The following is a 21,021-nucleotide window of genomic DNA, read 5'->3' on the forward strand; positions in this document are numbered from 1 at the left end:
ACCACCGTCAGAGTCCAGTTCCATCCCCACAACATCACTGGCCTTACGAATGAGTTTGTTGATTCTTTTGGTGACTGCTACCCTCAGCCTGCTGCCCCAGCACCCAACAGCAAACATGATCGCACTGGTCACCGCAGACTAGTAGTACATCCTCAGCATCATCCAGCAGATGTTATAGGACCTCAGTCTCCTCAGGAAATAGAGATGGTTCTGACCCTTCTTGTAGACAGCCTCAGTGTTCTTTGACCAGTCCAGTTTATTGTCAATTCGTATCTCCAGGTATCTGTAATCCTCCACATTCATAGATCCCTCAAAGTTGCTGCACAAGTTGATAGGCTGGTTAAAATGTGCATTGCCCTTCAGTGTTCACGGGACTGAGTTCAAGGGTTGTGAGGTAATGTTGCTGCTCTATAAAATTCTGATTACCCTATCCAGAGAAATCCTTACACCATTACTCCTCCTTTCCTATACAGCTGAGCAAGCCAAGAGTTATAGCCTTTCTAACTGTAGATGCCAGGAGAAGTCTTTCCATTTTCAGTAGTCAGGCCCAAACTCTAGTTGGAGAGTAAGATATCTCCTTGGTTCTCCTAATGAACATATCTGACCTCCCTGTAATCATAATGTAAGATTTAGCATATTATAGTCAAAAGACCCTGATTTAATTTGATAGATCCGTCCATTTTATAACATTGATCTTTTCTGCATTTGCTCCAGCAATTTTTCTACAGAAATTTTTGGCTTAATTTGCTTTCTATTTTCACAACAATTAGAACCTAGGAGAGTACAGCGCAGTGCAGACCTGGACTGTGTTGTAATATTCTATGCTGTATGATTGGTAGTCATCCACTATTTTTGCTCTGTGCTGGGCTGATCTGGTTCCACTCATATCCAAATGATCATAGGTTAATCACATGTAATCCCATCACCTTCCATATACCACAGTTCCTTTTGGTGTCCATAAAAGATTCCATGCAGATCTCTGGGAGGAGTATTGAGTACAGGAGATCGAATGTTATGATGAAGTTGTACAAGACATTGCTGAGGCCTAAAATGGAGTAATATGAGCAATTTTGGTCACCTACCTACAGGAAAGAACAATAAAGGTTCAAAGAATACAAAGAAAATTTACAAGGATATTGACTGGCCTGGAGAACCTGAGTTATATGTGTAACATGCTGTAGGGTTTCACTGATAATGTAATGGTTTCTCTGTAGCAGCAATGTTTGGGTTATTACTAGAGATAATGGGGTTTGGAATGCTGTCCTTCTTTCTTGTGAGTCTGGAAGAGAGATTTTCACTGTCTTTTGCCAGGGAGAGATGAGGAGAGAAGACGCGAATGGAGAGAGTTGGTAGAGTGCCGGACGAAGTGGACTTGGAGCAAGGGTCCGAAGGGCAGCGACGATCGGAGGAGGTTGATGGTGGACAACTGGCTTATCAGTGAGCTCCAACATTGCACAATAGTGTTTCATAAGAATGGGCCCTTTTTCTTTTTTTTCATTACTAACCATATAGTCAAAGTAAGAATTACAAAGCTTAATCGTTTAATCACATATTGTGTACTGTTTGTTATTTCGGGTACTGATTTGTAACAGGGGGCACATCACACAGCATCCACCCAAATGAGATTTCTTATCTTTGGCCGGGCCAGGGGCTATCACCCCTTATATTAAGCTGATAGCTGAAGTGAGAGTTACATATGGAAAGATTGAATAGGTTAGGACTTTATTCTTTGGAGCATAGAAGATTGAGAGGAGATTTGACAGAGGTATACAAAATTGAGGGATATAGATAGTGTTAATGCAAACAGGCTTTTTCCACTGGGGTTGGGTGGGACTGCAGCCGGTGGTCATGGGTTGAGGGTAAAAGGTGAATAATTAAGGGGAACATGAGGGGAAACTTCATCACTCAGGCCGTGAGAGCGTAGAACGAGCTGCCAGCACAAGCAGTACATGCGAGCTCAACTTCAATATTTAAGAGAAGTTTGGATAGGTACATGGGATAGTAGGGGTATGGAAGACTATGGCCAGGGTGCAGCTTGATGGGAGTAGGCACAAACTAGATGGATTGAAGGAACTGTTTCTTTAGCGTACATTTCTATGACTCCATGCGTGCTGAATATTTACCCAGGTGTTAGTCACCTTTAAAACCTCAGCCAACATCACTGGCGATCAGCTCATGTTGCTGTTTGTCTCATCTTGCAGTATAACACATTTCTATTGCATTTACAATATTACAGCTATGACTACACATGTCTAGCATGTCATTATACAGTCCCGTGGATTATCCTGAGGTTCTATGATATCAAGTCAAGCTCATCATTATATGTATAATTTCTGTGAGGTCCTGATAGAGTAAAAGGTTCGCAGCAGCATTACAATCATGTAAATTCAGGCAACATACATAACATAAATTATAATTACAACTTGTAACATAAGCTGCTTGGTATGGCAATTGCTTTACCCATGACCACAAGGAAGTGTAGAGAGTTGTGGATGCAGCTCAGAACATCACAGAAACCAGCCTCCCCTCTGTGGTAAACATCTACATTTCTTGCTGCCTTGGTAAAGCAACCAGCATAGTTAAAGACCCCTCCCATTCCAGACATTCCCTCTTCTCCCCACTCCCATTGGCCATAAAATACAGAAGTCTGAAGGCACAAGCATCAGGCTCAAGGACAACTTCTACCCTGCTGTAATAAGACTATTCAATGATCCACTTGTATGATAAGAATGGGCTCTCTCCCCTTATGGCCTTGCATCTTATTGTATACCAGCTAAGCACTTTCTTTATCACCATAACTCTTTATTCACCATTTGGTTATTGTTCACTTTGTACTACCTTAATGATGCAAAACAAAGCTGTTCACTGTACATGCGACAATAATAAATGAATTTACCAATAAACCAATTTATTCATAAATTATACAAGACAATGAAGAAAATTAACTCTGCAAAACAAGACATTGATGTAAAAGGAAAACAATCAGAGACATGACTACGGTAGTATAGGCAGTGGTACCTAGTATTCCAGTGCTGAGGTAGGGCTAGTGTTGTGCAGATCAGTTTAAGAACCCGATGGTTGTAAGAAAGTAGAATCTGAATCAGGTTTAATATCACCAGCACATGTGAAGAAGTTTGTTGTTGAAGCATGGGAGCACAACTCTTCAAAGTACCAGCGACCCAGGTAAAACTCCTGCTGCTCTCTGTAAGGAGTTTGTATGTTCTCCCCATGACAGCTCTCATGGGTTTCCTTCAGGAGCTCAGGATTCCTCCCACGATCCACAGACATACCAGTTGGTAAGTTAATTTGTCATTGTAAATATATATTGTTGAAACTCTGGTTTGGCCACATCTGGAGCATTTCATTGAGTTTTAGTCACTCTATTACAGAAAGGATGTGGAGGCTTTAGAGAGGGTGCAGAAGAGGTTTACCAGGATGTTGTTTGTATGAAAGGGCAGATGCTATAAGGCGAGGTCAGATAAACTAAGGTTCAAGGTACATTTAATATCAATGTATGAATGCAGTATACTACTCTGAGATTCATCTTCTCCAGATAGCCACAAAACAAAAAAAACCATGTAAGCCATTCAAAGGAAAGCATCACACGCCCCCACCCCCTGCAGTTAGGAAGCTCAGATCGCAGCTTATGAGGGTGAAAGATGATCTGGGCCTCAAGATGGCTGGTGTTTACAGGATTTCCTGTGGATGCGGAGCAGTGTATGACAGCCAGCTGGGGCAGATGTGGCACACGGTGGAAACCCAAAGTACAGGAGGCTCGGTTACCCAGAGAAATTGCAGAACATTGCATTGGCAATGGCCATCGGATTGACTTTGATGGCACAGAACTACTGTGTTGTGCCAATGGCTTTTGGGACTGCATGGTGAAGGAAGCCATTGAAATAAAATTAGAGAAAAATAATTTTAACAAAGACGAAGGTCTCACTAGAAGTCAGAACTGTAATTGGATTATAAAGAAGGTAGGGCAGCAGAAACCTGATTGGATGAGGACTAACCAATTAGGAGGGACGGATATGCCCTGACTAGACACACTCAGACATCATTCTTGATTAAGATGGCAGACTCTGTCACCAAAACACCAGCTGAAGTCAATACTTGTACCCGGGTGGAAGCCCGAGAAGGATTTACCCCATATACAAAATAAATCACACAAGAATATCAACACCCTCCCCCCGCCGTGTGCAAAAAAGTAATCGTGCAGATGGGAACAAGAACATCAAAGCCCGAATTCTCATCAAGCGAAAAAAAACAAAGAAACCATGCAAACAGCAGCGAAACCTGATTGAAGGGTATAAAATTAAGAGAGGTATGTCTCTTTCCCGCAGTTAATATATCTAATACTTGAGGGCATGCATCTAAAGTGGGAGGGGATCATAGTTCAAAGCAGGTATGCAGAACAAGTTTTTTAAAACAGTGGTGAGTGCCTGGAATTCATTGTCAGGGATGGTGGTGGAGGCAGGTATAATAGAGGTGCTTAGACAGTCATAGTCATAGTCATACTTTATTGATCCTGGGGGAAATTGGTTTTTGTTACAGTTGCACCATAAATAAAAAATAGTAATTAAACCATAAATAGTTAAATAGTAATATGTAAATTATGCCAGGAAATTATGAAATAAGTCCAGAACCAGCCTATTGGCTCAGGGTGTCTGACCCTCCAAGGGAGGAGTTGTAAAGTTTGATGGCCACAGGCAGGAATGACTTCCTTTGACGCTCAGTGTTGCATCTTGGTGGAATAACTCTCTGGCTGAATGTACTCCTGTGCCCACCTGGTACATTATGTAGTGGATGGGAGATGTTGTCCAAGATGGCATGCAACTTGGACAGCATCCTCTTTTCAGACACCACCGTCAGAGTCCAGTTCCATCCCCACAACATCACTGGCCTTACGAATGAGTTTGTTGATTCTTTTGGTGACTGCTACCCTCAGCCTGCTGCCCCAGCACCCAACAGCAAACATGATCGCACTGGTCACCGCAGACTAGTAGTACATCCTCAGCATCATCCAGCAGATGTTAAAGGACCTCAGTCTCCTCAGGAAATAGAGATGGTTCTGACCCTTCTTGTAGACAGCCTCAGTGTTCTTTGACCAGTCCAGTTTATTGTCAATTCGTATCCCCAGGTATCTGTAATCCTCCACATTCATAGATCCCTCAAAGTTGCTGCACAAGTTGATAGGCTGGTTAAAATGTGCATTGCCCTTCAGTGTTCACGGGACTGAGTTCAAGGGTTGTGAGGTAATGTTGCTGCTCTATAAAATTCTGATTACCCTATCCAGAGAAATCCTTACACCATTACTCCTCCTTTCCTATACAGCTGAGCAAGCCAAGAGTTATAGCCTTTCTAACTGTAGATGCCAGGAGAAGTCTTTCCATTTTCAGTAGTCAGGCCCAAACTCTAGTTGGAGAGTAAGATATCTCCTTGGTTCTCCTAATGAACATATCTGACCTCCCTGTAATCATAATGTAAGATTTAGCATATTATAGTCAAAAGACCCTGATTTAATTTGATAGATCCGTCCATTTTATAACATTGATCTTTTCTGCATTTGCTCCAGCAATTTTTCTACAGAAATTTTTGGCTTAATTTGCTTTCTATTTTCACAACAATTAGAACCTAGGAGAGTACAGCGCAGTGCAGACCTGGACTGTGTTGTAATATTCTATGCTGTATGATTGGTAGTCATCCACTATTTTTGCTCTGTGCTGGGCTGATCTGGTTCCACTCATATCCAAATGATCATAGGTTAATCACATGTAATCCCATCACCTTCCATATACCACAGTTCCTTTTGGTGTCCATAAAAGATTCCATGCAGATCTCTGGGAGGAGTATTGAGTACAGGAGATCGAATGTTATGATGAAGTTGTACAAGACATTGCTGAGGCCTAAAATGGAGTAATATGAGCAATTTTGGTCACCTACCTACAGGAAAGAACAATAAAGGTTCAAAGAATACAAAGAAAATTTACAAGGATATTGACTGGCCTGGAGAACCTGAGTTATATGTGTAACATGCTGTAGGGTTTCACTGATAATGTAATGGTTTCTCTGTAGCAGCAATGTTTGGGTTATTACTAGAGATAATGGGGTTTGGAATGCTGTCCTTCTTTCTTGTGAGTCTGGAAGAGAGATTTTCACTGTCTTTTGCCAGGGAGAGATGAGGAGAGAAGACGCGAATGGAGAGAGTTGGTAGAGTGCCGGACGAAGTGGACTTGGAGCAAGGGTCCGAAGGGCAGCGACGATCGGAGGAGGTTGATGGTGGACAACTGGCTTATCAGTGAGCTCCAACATTGCACAATAGTGTTTCATAAGAATGGGCCTTTTTTCTTTTTTTTCATTACTAACCATATAGTCAAAGTAAGAATTACAAAGCTTAATCGTTTAATCACATATTGTGTACTGTTTGTTATTTCGGGTACTGATTTGTAACAGGGGGCACATCACACAGCATCCACCCAAATGAGATTTCTTATCTTTGGCCGGGCCAGGGGCTATCACCCCTTATATTAAGCTGATAGCTGAAGTGAGAGTTACATATGGAAAGATTGAATAGGTTAGGACTTTATTCTTTGGAGCATAGAAGATTGAGAGGAGATTTGACAGAGGTATACAAAATTGAGGGATATAGATAGTGTTAATGCAAACAGGCTTTTTCCACTGGGGTTGGGTGGGACTGCAGCCGGTGGTCATGGGTTGAGGGTAAAAGGTGAATAATTAAGGGGAACATGAGGGGAAACTTCATCACTCAGGCCGTGAGAGCGTAGAACGAGCTGCCAGCACAAGCAGTACATGCGAGCTCAACTTCAATATTTAAGAGAAGTTTGGATAGGTACATGGGATAGTAGGGGTATGGAAGACTATGGCCAGGGTGCAGCTTGATGGGAGTAGGCACAAACTAGATGGATTGAAGGAACTGTTTCTTTAGCGTACATTTCTATGACTCCATGCGTGCTGAATATTTACCCAGGTGTTAGTCCCCTTTAAAACCTCAGCCAACATCACTGGCGATCAGCTCATGTTGCTGTTTGTCTCATCTTGCAGTATAACACATTTCTATTGCATTTACAATATTACAGCTATGACTACACATGTCTAGCATGTCATTATACAGTCCCGTGGATTATCCTGAGGTTCTATGATATCAAGTCAAGCTCATCATTATATGTATAATTTCTGTGAGGTCCTGATAGAGTAAAAGGTTCGCAGCAGCATTACAATCATGTAAATTCAGGCAACATACATAACATAAATTATAATTACAACTTGTAACATAAGCTGCTTGGTATGGCAATTGCTTTACCCATGACCACAAGGAAGTGTAGAGAGTTGTGGATGCAGCTCAGAACATCACAGAAACCAGCCTCCCCTCTGTGGTAAACATCTACATTTCTTGCTGCCTTGGTAAAGCAACCAGCATAGTTAAAGACCCCTCCCATTCCAGACATTCCCTCTTCTCCCCACTCCCATTGGCCATAAAATACAGAAGTCTGAAGGCACAAGCATCAGGCTCAAGGACAACTTCTACCCTGCTGTAATAAGACTATTCAATGATCCACTTGTATGATAAGAATGGGCTCTCTCCCCTTATGGCCTTGCATCTTATTGTATACCAGCTAAGCACTTTCTTTATCACCATAACTCTTTATTCACCATTTGGTTATTGTTCACTTTGTACTACCTTAATGATGCAAAACAAAGCTGTTCACTGTACATGCGACAATAATAAATGAATTTACCAATAAACCAATTTATTCATAAATTATACAAGACAATGAAGAAAATTAACTCTGCAAAACAAGACATTGATGTAAAAGGAAAACAATCAGAGACATGACTACGGTAGTATAGGCAGTGGTACCTAGTATTCCAGTGCTGAGGTAGGGCTAGTGTTGTGCAGATCAGTTTAAGAACCCGATGGTTGTAAGAAAGTAGAATCTGAATCAGGTTTAATATCACCAGCACATGTGAAGAAGTTTGTTGTTGAAGCATGGGAGCACAACTCTTCAAAGTACCAGCGACCCAGGTAAAACTCCTGCTGCTCTCTGTAAGGAGTTTGTATGTTCTCCCCATGACAGCTCTCATGGGTTTCCTTCAGGAGCTCAGGATTCCTCCCACGATCCACAGACATACCAGTTGGTAAGTTAATTTGTCATTGTAAATATATATTGTTGAAACTCTGGTTTGGCCACATCTGGAGCATTTCATTGAGTTTTAGTCACTCTATTACAGAAAGGATGTGGAGGCTTTAGAGAGGGTGCAGAAGAGGTTTACCAGGATGTTGTTTGTATGAAAGGGCAGATGCTATAAGGCGAGGTCAGATAAACTAAGGTTCAAGGTACATTTAATATCAATGTATGAATGCAGTATACTACTCTGAGATTCATCTTCTCCAGATAGCCACAAAACAAAAAAAACCATGTAAGCCATTCAAAGGAAAGCATCACACGCCCCCACCCCCTGCAGTTAGGAAGCTCAGATCGCAGCTTATGAGGGTGAAAGATGATCTGGGCCTCAAGATGGCTGGTGTTTACAGGATTTCCTGTGGATGCGGAGCAGTGTATGACAGCCAGCTGGGGCAGATGTGGCACACGGTGGAAACCCAAAGTACAGGAGGCTCGGTTACCCAGAGAAATTGCAGAACATTGCATTGGCAATGGCCATCGGATTGACTTTGATGGCACAGAACTACTGTGTTGTGCCAATGGCTTTTGGGACTGCATGGTGAAGGAAGCCATTGAAATAAAATTAGAGAAAAATAATTTTAACAAAGACGAAGGTCTCACTAGAAGTCAGAACTGTAATTGGATTATAAAGAAGGTAGGGCAGCAGAAACCTGATTGGATGAGGACTAACCAATTAGGAGGGACGGATATGCCCTGACTAGACACACTCAGACATCATTCTTGATTAAGATGGCAGACTCTGTCACCAAAACACCAGCTGAAGTCAATACTTGTACCCGGGTGGAAGCCCGAGAAGGATTTACCCCATATACAAAATAAATCACACAAGAATATCAACACCCTCCCCCCGCCGTGTGCAAAAAAGTAATCGTGCAGATGGGAACAAGAACATCAAAGCCCGAATTCTCATCAAGCGAAAAAAAACAAAGAAACCATGCAAACAGCAGCGAAACCTGATTGAAGGGTATAAAATTAAGAGAGGTATGTCTCTTTCCCGCAGTTAATATATCTAATACTTGAGGGCATGCATCTAAAGTGGGAGGGGATCAGTTCAAAGCAGGTATGCAGAACAAGTTTTTTAAAACAGTGGTGAGTGCCTGGAATTCATTGTCAGGGATGGTGGTGGAGGCAGGTATAATAGAGGTGCTTAGACAGTCATAGTCATAGTCATACTTTATTGATCCTGGGGGAAATTGGTTTTTGTTACAGTTGCACCATAAATAAAAAATAGTAATTAAACCATAAATAGTTAAATAGTAATATGTAAATTATGCCAGGAAATTATGAAATAAGTCCAGAACCAGCCTATTGGCTCAGGGTGTCTGACCCTCCAAGGGAGGAGTTGTAAAGTTTGATGGCCACAGGCAGGAATGACTTCCTTTGACGCTCAGTGTTGCATCTTGGTGGAATAACTCTCTGGCTGAATGTACTCCTGTGCCCACCTGGTACATTATGTAGTGGATGGGAGATGTTGTCCAAGATGGCATGCAACTTGGACAGCATCCTCTTTTCAGACACCACCGTCAGAGTCCAGTTCCATCCCCACAACATCACTGGCCTTACGAATGAGTTTGTTGATTCTTTTGGTGACTGCTACCCTCAGCCTGCTGCCCCAGCACCCAACAGCAAACATGATCGCACTGGTCACCGCAGACTAGTAGTACATCCTCAGCATCATCCAGCAGATGTTAAAGGACCTCAGTCTCCTCAGGAAATAGAGATGGTTCTGACCCTTCTTGTAGACAGCCTCAGTGTTCTTTGACCAGTCCAGTTTATTGTCAATTCGTATCCCCAGGTATCTGTAATCCTCCACATTCATAGATCCCTCAAAGTTGCTGCACAAGTTGATAGGCTGGTTAAAATGTGCATTGCCCTTCAGTGTTCACGGGACTGAGTTCAAGGGTTGTGAGGTAATGTTGCTGCTCTATAAAATTCTGATTACCCTATCCAGAGAAATCCTTACACCATTACTCCTCCTTTCCTATACAGCTGAGCAAGCCAAGAGCTATAGCCTTTCTAACTGTAGATGCCAGGAGAAGTCTTTCCATTTTCAGTAGTCAGGCCCAAACTCTAGTTGGAGAGTAAGATATCTCCTTGGTTCTCCTAATGAACATATCTGACCTCCCTGTAATCATAATGTAAGATTTAGCATATTATAGTCAAAAGACCCTGATTTAATTTGATAGATCCGTCCATTTTATAACATTGATCTTTTCTGCATTTGCTCCAGCAATTTTTCTACAGAAATTTTTGGCTTAATTTGCTTTCTATTTTCACAACAATTAGAACCTAGGAGAGTACAGCGCAGTGCAGACCTGGACTGTGTTGTAATATTCTATGCTGTATGATTGGTAGTCATCCACTATTTTTGCTCTGTGCTGGGCTGATCTGGTTCCACTCATATCCAAATGATCATAGGTTAATCACATGTAATCCCATCACCTTCCATATACCACAGTTCCTTTTGGTGTCCATAAAAGATTCCATGCAGATCTCTGGGAGGAGTATTGAGTACAGGAGATCGAATGTTATGATGAAGTTGTACAAGACATTGCTGAGGCCTAAAATGGAGTAATATGAGCAATTTTGGTCACCTACCTACAGGAAAGAACAATAAAGGTTCAAAGAATACAAAGAAAATTTACAAGGATATTGACTGGCCTGGAGAACCTGAGTTATATGTGTAACATGCTGTAGGGTTTCACTGATAATGTAATGGTTTCTCTGTAGCAGCAATGTTTGGGTTATTACTAGAGATAATGGGGTTTGGAATGCTGTCCTTCTTTCTTGTGAGTCTGGAAGAGAGATTTTCACTGTCTTTTGCCAGGGAGAGATGAGGAGAGAAGACGCGAATGGAGAGAGTTGGTAGAGTGCCGGACGAAGTGGACTTGGAGCAAGGGTCCGAAGGGCAGCGACGATCAGAGGAGGTTGATGGTGGACAACTGGCTTATCAGTGAGCTCCAACATTGCACAATAGTGTTTCATAAGAATGGGCCTTTTTTCTTTTTTTTCATTACTAACCATATAGTCAAAGTAAGAATTACAAAGCTTAATCGTTTAATCACATATTGTGTACTGTTTGTTATTTCGGGTACTGATTTGTAACAGGGGGCACATCACACAGCATCCACCCAAATGAGATTTCTTATCTTTGGCCGGGCCAGGGGCTATCACCCCTTATATTAAGCTGATAGCTGAAGTGAGAGTTACATATGGAAAGATTGAATAGGTTAGGACTTTATTCTTTGGAGCATAGAAGATTGAGAGGAGATTTGACAGAGGTATACAAAATTGAGGGATATAGATAGTGTTAATGCAAACAGGCTTTTTCCACTGGGGTTGGGTGGGACTGCAGCCGGTGGTCATGGGTTGAGGGTAAAAGGTGAATAATTAAGGGGAACATGAGGGGAAACTTCATCACTCAGGCCGTGAGAGCGTAGAACGAGCTGCCAGCACAAGCAGTACATGCGAGCTCAACTTAATATTTAAGAGAAGTTTGGATAGGTACATGGGATAGTAGGGGTATGGAAGACTATGGCCAGGGTGCAGCTTGATGGGAGTAGGCACAAACTAGATGGATTGAAGGAACTGTTTCTTTAGCGTACATTTCTATGACTCCATGCGTGCTGAATATTTACCCAGGTGTTAGTCCCCTTTAAAACCTCAGCCAACATCACTGGCGATCAGCTCATGTTGCTGTTTGTCTCATCTTGCAGTATAACACATTTCTATTGCATTTACAATATTACAGCTATGACTACACATGTCTAGCATGTCATTATACAGTCCCGTGGATTATCCTGAGGTTCTATGATATCAAGTCAAGCTCATCATTATATGTATAATTTCTGTGAGGTCCTGATAGAGTAAAAGGTTCGCAGCAGCATTACAATCATGTAAATTCAGGCAACATACATAACATAAATTATAATTACAACTTGTAACATAAGCTGCTTGGTATGGCAATTGCTTTACCCATGACCACAAGGAAGTGTAGAGAGTTGTGGATGCAGCTCAGAACATCACAGAAACCAGCCTCCCCTCTGTGGTAAACATCTACATTTCTTGCTGCCTTGGTAAAGCAACCAGCATAGTTAAAGACCCCTCCCATTCCAGACATTCCCTCTTCTCCCCACTCCCATTGGCCATAAAATACAGAAGTCTGAAGGCACAAGCATCAGGCTCAAGGACAACTTCTACCCTGCTGTAATAAGACTATTCAATGATCCACTTGTATGATAAGAATGGGCTCTCTCCCCTTATGGCCTTGCATCTTATTGTATACCAGCTAAGCACTTTCTTTATCACCATAACTCTTTATTCACCATTTGGTTATTGTTCACTTTGTACTACCTTAATGATGCAAAACAAAGCTGTTCACTGTACATGCGACAATAATAAATGAATTTACCAATAAACCAATTTATTCATAAATTATACAAGACAATGAAGAAAATTAACTCTGCAAAACAAGACATTGATGTAAAAGGAAAACAATCAGAGACATGACTACGGTAGTATAGGCAGTGGTACCTAGTATTCCAGTGCTGAGGTAGGGCTAGTGTTGTGCAGATCAGTTTAAGAACCCGATGGTTGTAAGAAAGTAGAATCTGAATCAGGTTTAATATCACCAGCACATGTGAAGAAGTTTGTTGTTGAAGCATGGGAGCACAACTCTTCAAAGTACCAGCGACCCAGGTAAAACTCCTGCTGCTCTCTGTAAGGAGTTTGTATGTTCTCCCCATGACAGCTCTCATGGGTTTCCTTCAGGAGCTCAGGATTCCTCCCACGATCCACAGACATACCAGTTGGTAAGTTAATTTGTCATTGTAAATATATATTGTTGAAACTCTGGTTTGGCCACATCTGGAGCATTTCATTGAGTTTTAGTCACTCTATTACAGAAAGGATGTGGAGGCTTTAGAGAGGGTGCAGAAGAGGTTTACCAGGATGTTGTTTGTATGAAAGGGCAGATGCTATAAGGCGAGGTCAGATAAACTAAGGTTCAAGGTACATTTAATATCAATGTATGAATGCAGTATACTACTCTGAGATTCATCTTCTCCAGATAGCCACAAAACAAAAAAAACCATGTAAGCCATTCAAAGGAAAGCATCACACGCCCCCACCCCCTGCAGTTAGGAAGCTCAGATCGCAGCTTATGAGGGTGAAAGATGATCTGGGCCTCAAGATGGCTGGTGTTTACAGGATTTCCTGTGGATGCGGAGCAGTGTATGACAGCCAGCTGGGGCAGATGTGGCACACGGTGGAAACCCAAAGTACAGGAGGCTCGGTTACCCAGAGAAATTGCAGAACATTGCATTGGCAATGGCCATCGGATTGACTTTGATGGCACAGAACTACTGTGTTGTGCCAATGGCTTTTGGGACTGCATGGTGAAGGAAGCCATTGAAATAAAATTAGAGAAAAATAATTTTAACAAAGACGAAGGTCTCACTAGAAGTCAGAACTGTAATTGGATTATAAAGAAGGTAGGGCAGCAGAAACCTGATTGGATGAGGACTAACCAATTAGGAGGGACGGATATGCCCTGACTAGACACACTCAGACATCATTCTTGATTAAGATGGCAGACTCTGTCACCAAAACACCAGCTGAAGTCAATACTTGTACCCGGGTGGAAGCCCGAGAAGGATTTACCCCATATACAAAATAAATCACACAAGAATATCAACACCCTCCCCCCGCCGTGTGCAAAAAAGTAATCGTGCAGATGGGAACAAGAACATCAAAGCCCGAATTCTCATCAAGCGAAAAAAAACAAAGAAACCATGCAAACAGCAGCGAAACCTGATTGAAGGGTATAAAATTAAGAGAGGTATGTCTCTTTCCCGCAGTTAATATATCTAATACTTGAGGGCATGCATCTAAAGTGGGAGGGGATCAGTTCAAAGCAGGTATGCAGAACAAGTTTTTTAAAACAGTGGTGAGTGCCTGGAATTCATTGTCAGGGATGGTGGTGGAGGCAGGTATAATAGAGGTGCTTAGACAGTCATAGTCATAGTCATACTTTATTGATCCTGGGGGAAATTGGTTTTTGTTACAGTTGCACCATAAATAAAAAATAGTAATTAAACCATAAATAGTTAAATAGTAATATGTAAATTATGCCAGGAAATTATGAAATAAGTCCAGAACCAGCCTATTGGCTCAGGGTGTCTGACCCTCCAAGGGAGGAGTTGTAAAGTTTGATGGCCACAGGCAGGAATGACTTCCTTTGACGCTCAGTGTTGCATCTTGGTGGAATAACTCTCTGGCTGAATGTACTCCTGTGCCCACCTGGTACATTATGTAGTGGATGGGAGATGTTGTCCAAGATGGCATGCAACTTGGACAGCATCCTCTTTTCAGACACCACCGTCAGAGTCCAGTTCCATCCCCACAACATCACTGGCCTTACGAATGAGTTTGTTGATTCTTTTGGTGACTGCTACCCTCAGCCTGCTGCCCCAGCACCCAACAGCAAACATGATCGCACTGGTCACCGCAGACTAGTAGTACATCCTCAGCATCATCCAGCAGATGTTAAAGGACCTCAGTCTCCTCAGGAAATAGAGATGGTTCTGACCCTTCTTGTAGACAGCCTCAGTGTTCTTTGACCAGTCCAGTTTATTGTCAATTCGTATCCCCAGGTATCTGTAATCCTCCACATTCATAGATCCCTCAAAGTTGCTGCACAAGTTGATAGGCTGGTTAAAATGTGCATTGCCCTTCAGTGTTCACGGGACTGAGTTCAAGGGTTGTGAGGTAATGTTGCTGCTCTATAAAATTCTGATTACCCTATCCAGAGAAATCCTTACACCATTACTCCTCCTTTCCTATACAGCTGAGCAAGCCAAGAGTTATAGCCTTTCTAACTGTAGATGCCAGGAGAAGTCTTTCCATTTTCAGTAGTCAGGCCCAAACTCTAGTTGGAGAGTAAGATATCTCCTTGGTTCTCCTAATGAACATATCTGACCTCCCTGTAATCATAATGTAAGATTTAGCATATTATAGTCAAAAGACCCTGATTTAATTTGATAGATCCGTCCATTTTATAACATTGATCTTTTCTGCATTTGCTCCAGCAATTTTTCTACAGAAATTTTTGGCTTAATTTGCTTTCTATTTTCACAACAATTAGAACCTAGGAGAGTACAGCGCAGTGCAGACCTGGACTGTGTTGTAATATTCTATGCTGTATGATTGGTAGTCATCCACTATTTTTGCTCTGTGCTGGGCTGATCTGGTTCCACTCATATCCAAATGATCATAGGTTAATCACATGTAATCCCATCACCTTCCATATACCACAGTTCCTTTTGGTGTCCATAAAAGATTCCATGCAGATCTCTGGGAGGAGTATTGAGTACAGGAGATCGAATGTTATGATGAAGTTGTACAAGACATTGCTGAGGCCTAAAATGGAGTAATATGAGCAATTTTGGTCACCTACCTACAGGAAAGAACAATAAAGGTTCAAAGAATACAAAGAAAATTTACAAGGATATTGACTGGCCTGGAGAACCTGAGTTATATGTGTAACATGCTGTAGGGTTTCACTGATAATGTAATGGTTTCTCTGTAGCAGCAATGTTTGGGTTATTACTAGAGATAATGGGGTTTGGAATGCTGTCCTTCTTTCTTGTGAGTCTGGAAGAGAGATTTTCACTGTCTTTTGCCAGGGAGAGATGAGGAGAGAAGACGCGAATAGAGAGAGTTGGTAGAGTGCCGGACGAAGTGGACTTGGAGCAAGGGTCCGAAGGGCAGCGACGATCGGAGGAGGTTGATGGTGGACAACTGGCTTATCAGTGAGCTCCAACATTGCACAATAGTGTTTCATAAGAATGGGCCTTTTTTCTTTTTTTTCATTACTAACCATATAGTCAAAGTAAGAATTACAAAGCTTAATCGTTTAATCACATATTGTGTACTGTTTGTTATTTCGGGTACTGATTTGTAACAGGGGGCACATCACACAGCATCCACCCAAATGAGATTTCTTATCTTTGGCCGGGCCAGGGGCTATCACCCCTTATATTAAGCTGATAGCTGAAGTGAGAGTTACATATGGAAAGATTGAATAGGTTAGGACTTTATTCTTTGGAGCATAGAAGATTGAGAGGAGATTTGACAGAGGTATACAAAATTGAGGGATATAGATAGTGTTAATGCAAACAGGCTTTTTCCACTGGGGTTGGGTGGGACTGCAGCCGGTGGTCATGGGTTGAGGGTAAAAGGTGAATAATTAAGGGGAACATGAGGGGAAACTTCATCACTCAGGCCGTGAGAGCGTAGAACGAGCTGCCAGCACAAGCAGTACATGCGAGCTCAACTTCAATATTTAAGAGAAGTTTGGATAGGTACATGGGATAGTAGGGGTATGGAAGACTATGGCCAGGGTGCAGCTTGATGGGAGTAGGCACAAACTAGATGGATTGAAGGAACTGTTTCTTTAGCGTACATTTCTATGACTCCATGCGTGCTGAATATTTACCCAGGTGTTAGTCACCTTTAAAACCTCAGCCAACATCACTGGCGATCAGCTCATGTTGCTGTTTGTCTCATCTTGCAGTATAACACATTTCTATTGCATTTACAATATTACAGCTATGACTACACATGTCTAGCATGTCATTATACAGTCCCGTGGATTATCCTGAGGTTCTATGATATCAAGTCAAGCTCATCATTATATGTATAATTTCTGTGAGGTCCTGATAGAGTAAAAGGTTCGCAGCAGCATTACAATCATGTAAATTCAGGCAACATACATAACATAAATTATAATTACAACTTGTAACATAAGCTGCTTGGTATGGCAATTGCTTTACCCATGACCACAAGGAAGTGTAGAGAGTTGTGGATGCAGCTCAGAACATCACAGAAACCAGCCTCCCCTCTGTGGTAAACATCTACATTTCTTGCTGCCTTGGTAAAGCAACCAGCATAGTTAAAGACCCCTCCCATTCCAGACATTCCCTCTTCTCCCCACTCCCATTGGCCATAAAATACAGAAGTCTGAAGGCACAAGCATCAGGCTCAAGGACAACTTCTACCCTGCTGTAATAAGACTATTCAATGATCCACTTGTATGATAAGAATGGGCTCTCTCCCCTTATGGCCTTGCATCTTATTGTATACCAGCTAAGCACTTTCTTTATCACCATAACTCTTTATTCACCATTTGGTTATTGTTCACTTTGTACTACCTTAATGATGCAAAACAAAGCTGTTCACTGTACATGCGACAATAATAAATGAATTTACCAATAAACCAATTTATTCATAAATTATACAAGACAATGAAGAAAATTAACTCTGCAAAACAAGACATTGATGTAAAAGGAAAACAATCAGAGACATGACTACGGTAGTATAGGCAGTGGTACCTAGTATTCCAGTGCTGAGGTAGGGCTAGTGTTGTGCAGATCAGTTTAAGAACCCGATGGTTGTAAGAAAGTAGAATCTGAATCAGGTTTAATATCACCAGCACATGTGAAGAAGTTTGTTGTTGAAGCATGGGAGCACAACTCTTCAAAGTACCAGCGACCCAGGTAAAACTCCTGCTGCTCTCTGTAAGGAGTTTGTATGTTCTCCCCATGACAGCTCTCATGGGTTTCCTTCAGGAGCTCAGGATTCCTCCCACGATCCACAGACATACCAGTTGGTAAGTTAATTTGTCATTGTAAATATATATTGTTGAAACTCTGGTTTGGCCACATCTGGAGCATTTCATTGAGTTTTAGTCACTCTATTACAGAAAGGATGTGGAGGCTTTAGAGAGGGTGCAGAAGAGGTTTACCAGGATGTTGTTTGTATGAAAGGGCAGATGCTATAAGGCGAGGTCAGATAAACTAAGGTTCAAGGTACATTTAATATCAATGTATGAATGCAGTATACTACTCTGAGATTCATCTTCTCCAGATAGCCACAAAACAAAAAAAACCATGTAAGCCATTCAAAGGAAAGCATCACACGCCCCCACCCCCTGCAGTTAGGAAGCTCAGATCGCAGCTTATGAGGGTGAAAGATGATCTGGGCCTCAAGATGGCTGGTGTTTACAGGATTTCCTGTGGATGCGGAGCAGTGTATGACAGCCAGCTGGGGCAGATGTGGCACACGGTGGAAACCCAAAGTACAGGAGGCTCGGTTACCCAGAGAAATTGCAGAACATTGCATTGGCAATGGCCATCGGATTGACTTTGATGGCACAGAACTACTGTGTTGTGCCAATGGCTTTTGGGACTGCATGGTGAAGGAAGCCATTGAAATAAAATTAGAGAAAAATAATTTTAACAAAGACGAAGGTCTCACTAGAAGTCAGAACTGTAATTGGATTATAAAGAAGGTAGGGCAGCAGAAACCTGATTGGATGAGGACTAACCAATTAGGAGGGACGGATATGCCCTGACTAGACACACTCAGACATCATTCTTGATTAAGATGGCAGACTCTGTCACCAAAACACCAGCTGAAGTCAATACTTGTACCCGGGTGGAAGCCCGAGAAGGATTTACCCCATATACAAAATAAATCACACAAGAATATCAACACCCTCCCCCCGCCGTGTGCAAAAAAGTAATCGTGCAGATGGGAACAAGAACATCAAAGCCCGAATTCTCATCAAGCGAAAAAAAACAAAGAAACCATGCAAACAGCAGCGAAACCTGATTGAAGGGTATAAAATTAAGAGAGGTATGTCTCTTTCCCGCAGTTAATATATCTAATACTTGAGGGCATGCATCTAAAGTGGGAGGGGATCAGTTCAAAGCAGGTATGCAGAACAAGTTTTTTAAAACAGTGGTGAGTGCCTGGAATTCATTGTCAGGGATGGTGGTGGAGGCAGGTATAATAGAGGTGCTTAGACAGTCATAGTCATAGTCATACTTTATTGATCCTGGGGGAAATTGGTTTTTGTTACAGTTGCACCATAAATAAAAAATAGTAATTAAACCATAAATAGTTAAATAGTAATATGTAAATTATGCCAGGAAATTATGAAATAAGTCCAGAACCAGCCTATTGGCTCAGGGTGTCTGACCCTCCAAGGGAGGAGTTGTAAAGTTTGATGGCCACAGGCAGGAATGACTTCCTTTGACGCTCAGTGTTGCATCTTGGTGGAATAACTCTCTGGCTGAATGTACTCCTGTGCCCACCTGGTACATTATGTAGTGGATGGGAGATGTTGTCCAAGATGGCATGCAACTTGGACAGCATCCTCTTTTCAGACACCACCGTCAGAGTCCAGTTCCATCCCCACAACATCACTGGCCTTACGAATGAGTTTGTTGATTCTTTTGGTGACTGCTACCCTCAGCCTGCTGCCCCAGCACCCAACAGCAAACATGATCGCACTGGTCACCGCAGACTAGTAGTACATCCTCAGCATCATCCAGCAGATGTTAAAGGACCTCAGTCTCCTCAGGAAATAGAGATGGTTCTGACCCTTCTTGTAGACAGCCTCAGTGTTCTTTGACCAGTCCAGTTTATTGTCAATTCGTATCCCCAGGTATCTGTAATCCTCCACATTCATAGATCCCTCAAAGTTGCTGCACAAGTTGATAGGCTGGTTAAAATGTGCATTGCCCTTCAGTGTTCACGGGACTGAGTTCAAGGGTTGTGAGGTAATGTTGCTGCTCTATAAAATTCTGATTACCCTATCCAGAGAAATCCTTACACCATTACTCCTCCTTTCCTATACAGCTGAGCAAGCCAAGAGTTATAGCCTTTCTAACTGTAGATGCCAGGAGAAGTCTTTCCATTTTCAGTAGTCAGGCCCAAACTCTAGTTGGAGAGTAAGATATCTCCTTGGTTCTCCTAATGAACATATCTGACCTCCCTGTAATCATAATGTAAGATTTAGCATATTATAGTCAAAAGACCCTGATTTAATTTGATAGATCCGTCCATTTTATAACATTGATCTTTTCTGCATTTGCTCCAGCAATTTTTCTACAGAAATTTTTGGCTTAATTTGCTTTCTATTTTCACAACAATTAGAACCTAGGAGAGTACAGCGCAGTGCAGACCTGGACTGTGTTGTAATATTCTATGCTGTATGATTGGTAGTCATCCACTATTTTTGCTCTGTGCTGGGCTGATCTGGTTCCACTCATATCCAAATGATCATAGGTTAATCACATGTAATCCCATCACCTTCCATATACCACAGTTCCTTTTGGTGTCCATAAAAGATTCCATGCAGATCTCTGGGAGGAGTATTGAGTACAGGAGATCGAATGTTATGATGAAGTTGTACAAGACATTGCTGAGGCCTAAAATGGAGTAATATGAGCAATTTTGGTCACCTACCTACAGGAAAGAACAATAAAGGTTCAAAGAATACAAAGAAAATTTACAAGGATATTGACTGGCCTGGAGAACCTGAGTTATATGTGTAACATGCTGTAGGGTTTCACTGATAATGTAATGGTTTCTCTGTAGCAGCAATGTTTGGGTTATTACTAGAGATAATGGGGTTTGGAATGCTGTCCTTCTTTCTTGTGAGTCTGGAAGAGAGATTTTCACTGTCTTTTGCCAGGGAGAGATGAGGAGAGAAGACGCGAATGGAGAGAGTTGGTAGAGTGCCGGACGAAGTGGACTTGGAGCAAGGGTCCGAAGGGCAGCGACGATCGGAGGAGGTTGATGGTGGACAACTGGCTTATCAGTGAGCTCCAACATTGCACAATAGTGTTTCATAAGAATGGGCCTTTTTTCTTTTTTTTCATTACTAACCATATAGTCAAAGTAAGAATTACAAAGCTTAATCGTTTAATCACATATTGTGTACTGTTTGTTATTTCGGGTACTGATT

The 21,021-nt window shown here is 41.9% G+C and overlaps 1 protein-coding gene across 1 annotated transcript in view; it reads left to right on the top strand.

The window, feature by feature from the left end:
• LOC134346458 (uncharacterized) overlaps positions 1 to 21,021 on the top strand; it is a 43,233-nt gene that overhangs the window by 7,479 nt on the left and 14,733 nt on the right. Inside the window, exons 2-5 of the mRNA XM_063047827.1 lie at positions 1,312 to 1,437; positions 6,173 to 6,298; positions 11,032 to 11,103; positions 12,955 to 13,015. Of these exons, the coding sequence (XP_062903897.1) occupies positions 1,312 to 1,437; positions 6,173 to 6,298; positions 11,032 to 11,103; positions 12,955 to 13,015 (385 nt within the window). The remainder of the gene's footprint in view (positions 1 to 1,311; positions 1,438 to 6,172; positions 6,299 to 11,031; positions 11,104 to 12,954; positions 13,016 to 21,021) is intronic.

Source organism: Mobula hypostoma, chromosome 5, assembly GCF_963921235.1.
Source record: "Mobula hypostoma chromosome 5, sMobHyp1.1, whole genome shotgun sequence".
Lineage (NCBI taxonomy): Eukaryota > Metazoa > Chordata > Chondrichthyes > Myliobatiformes > Myliobatidae > Mobula > Mobula hypostoma.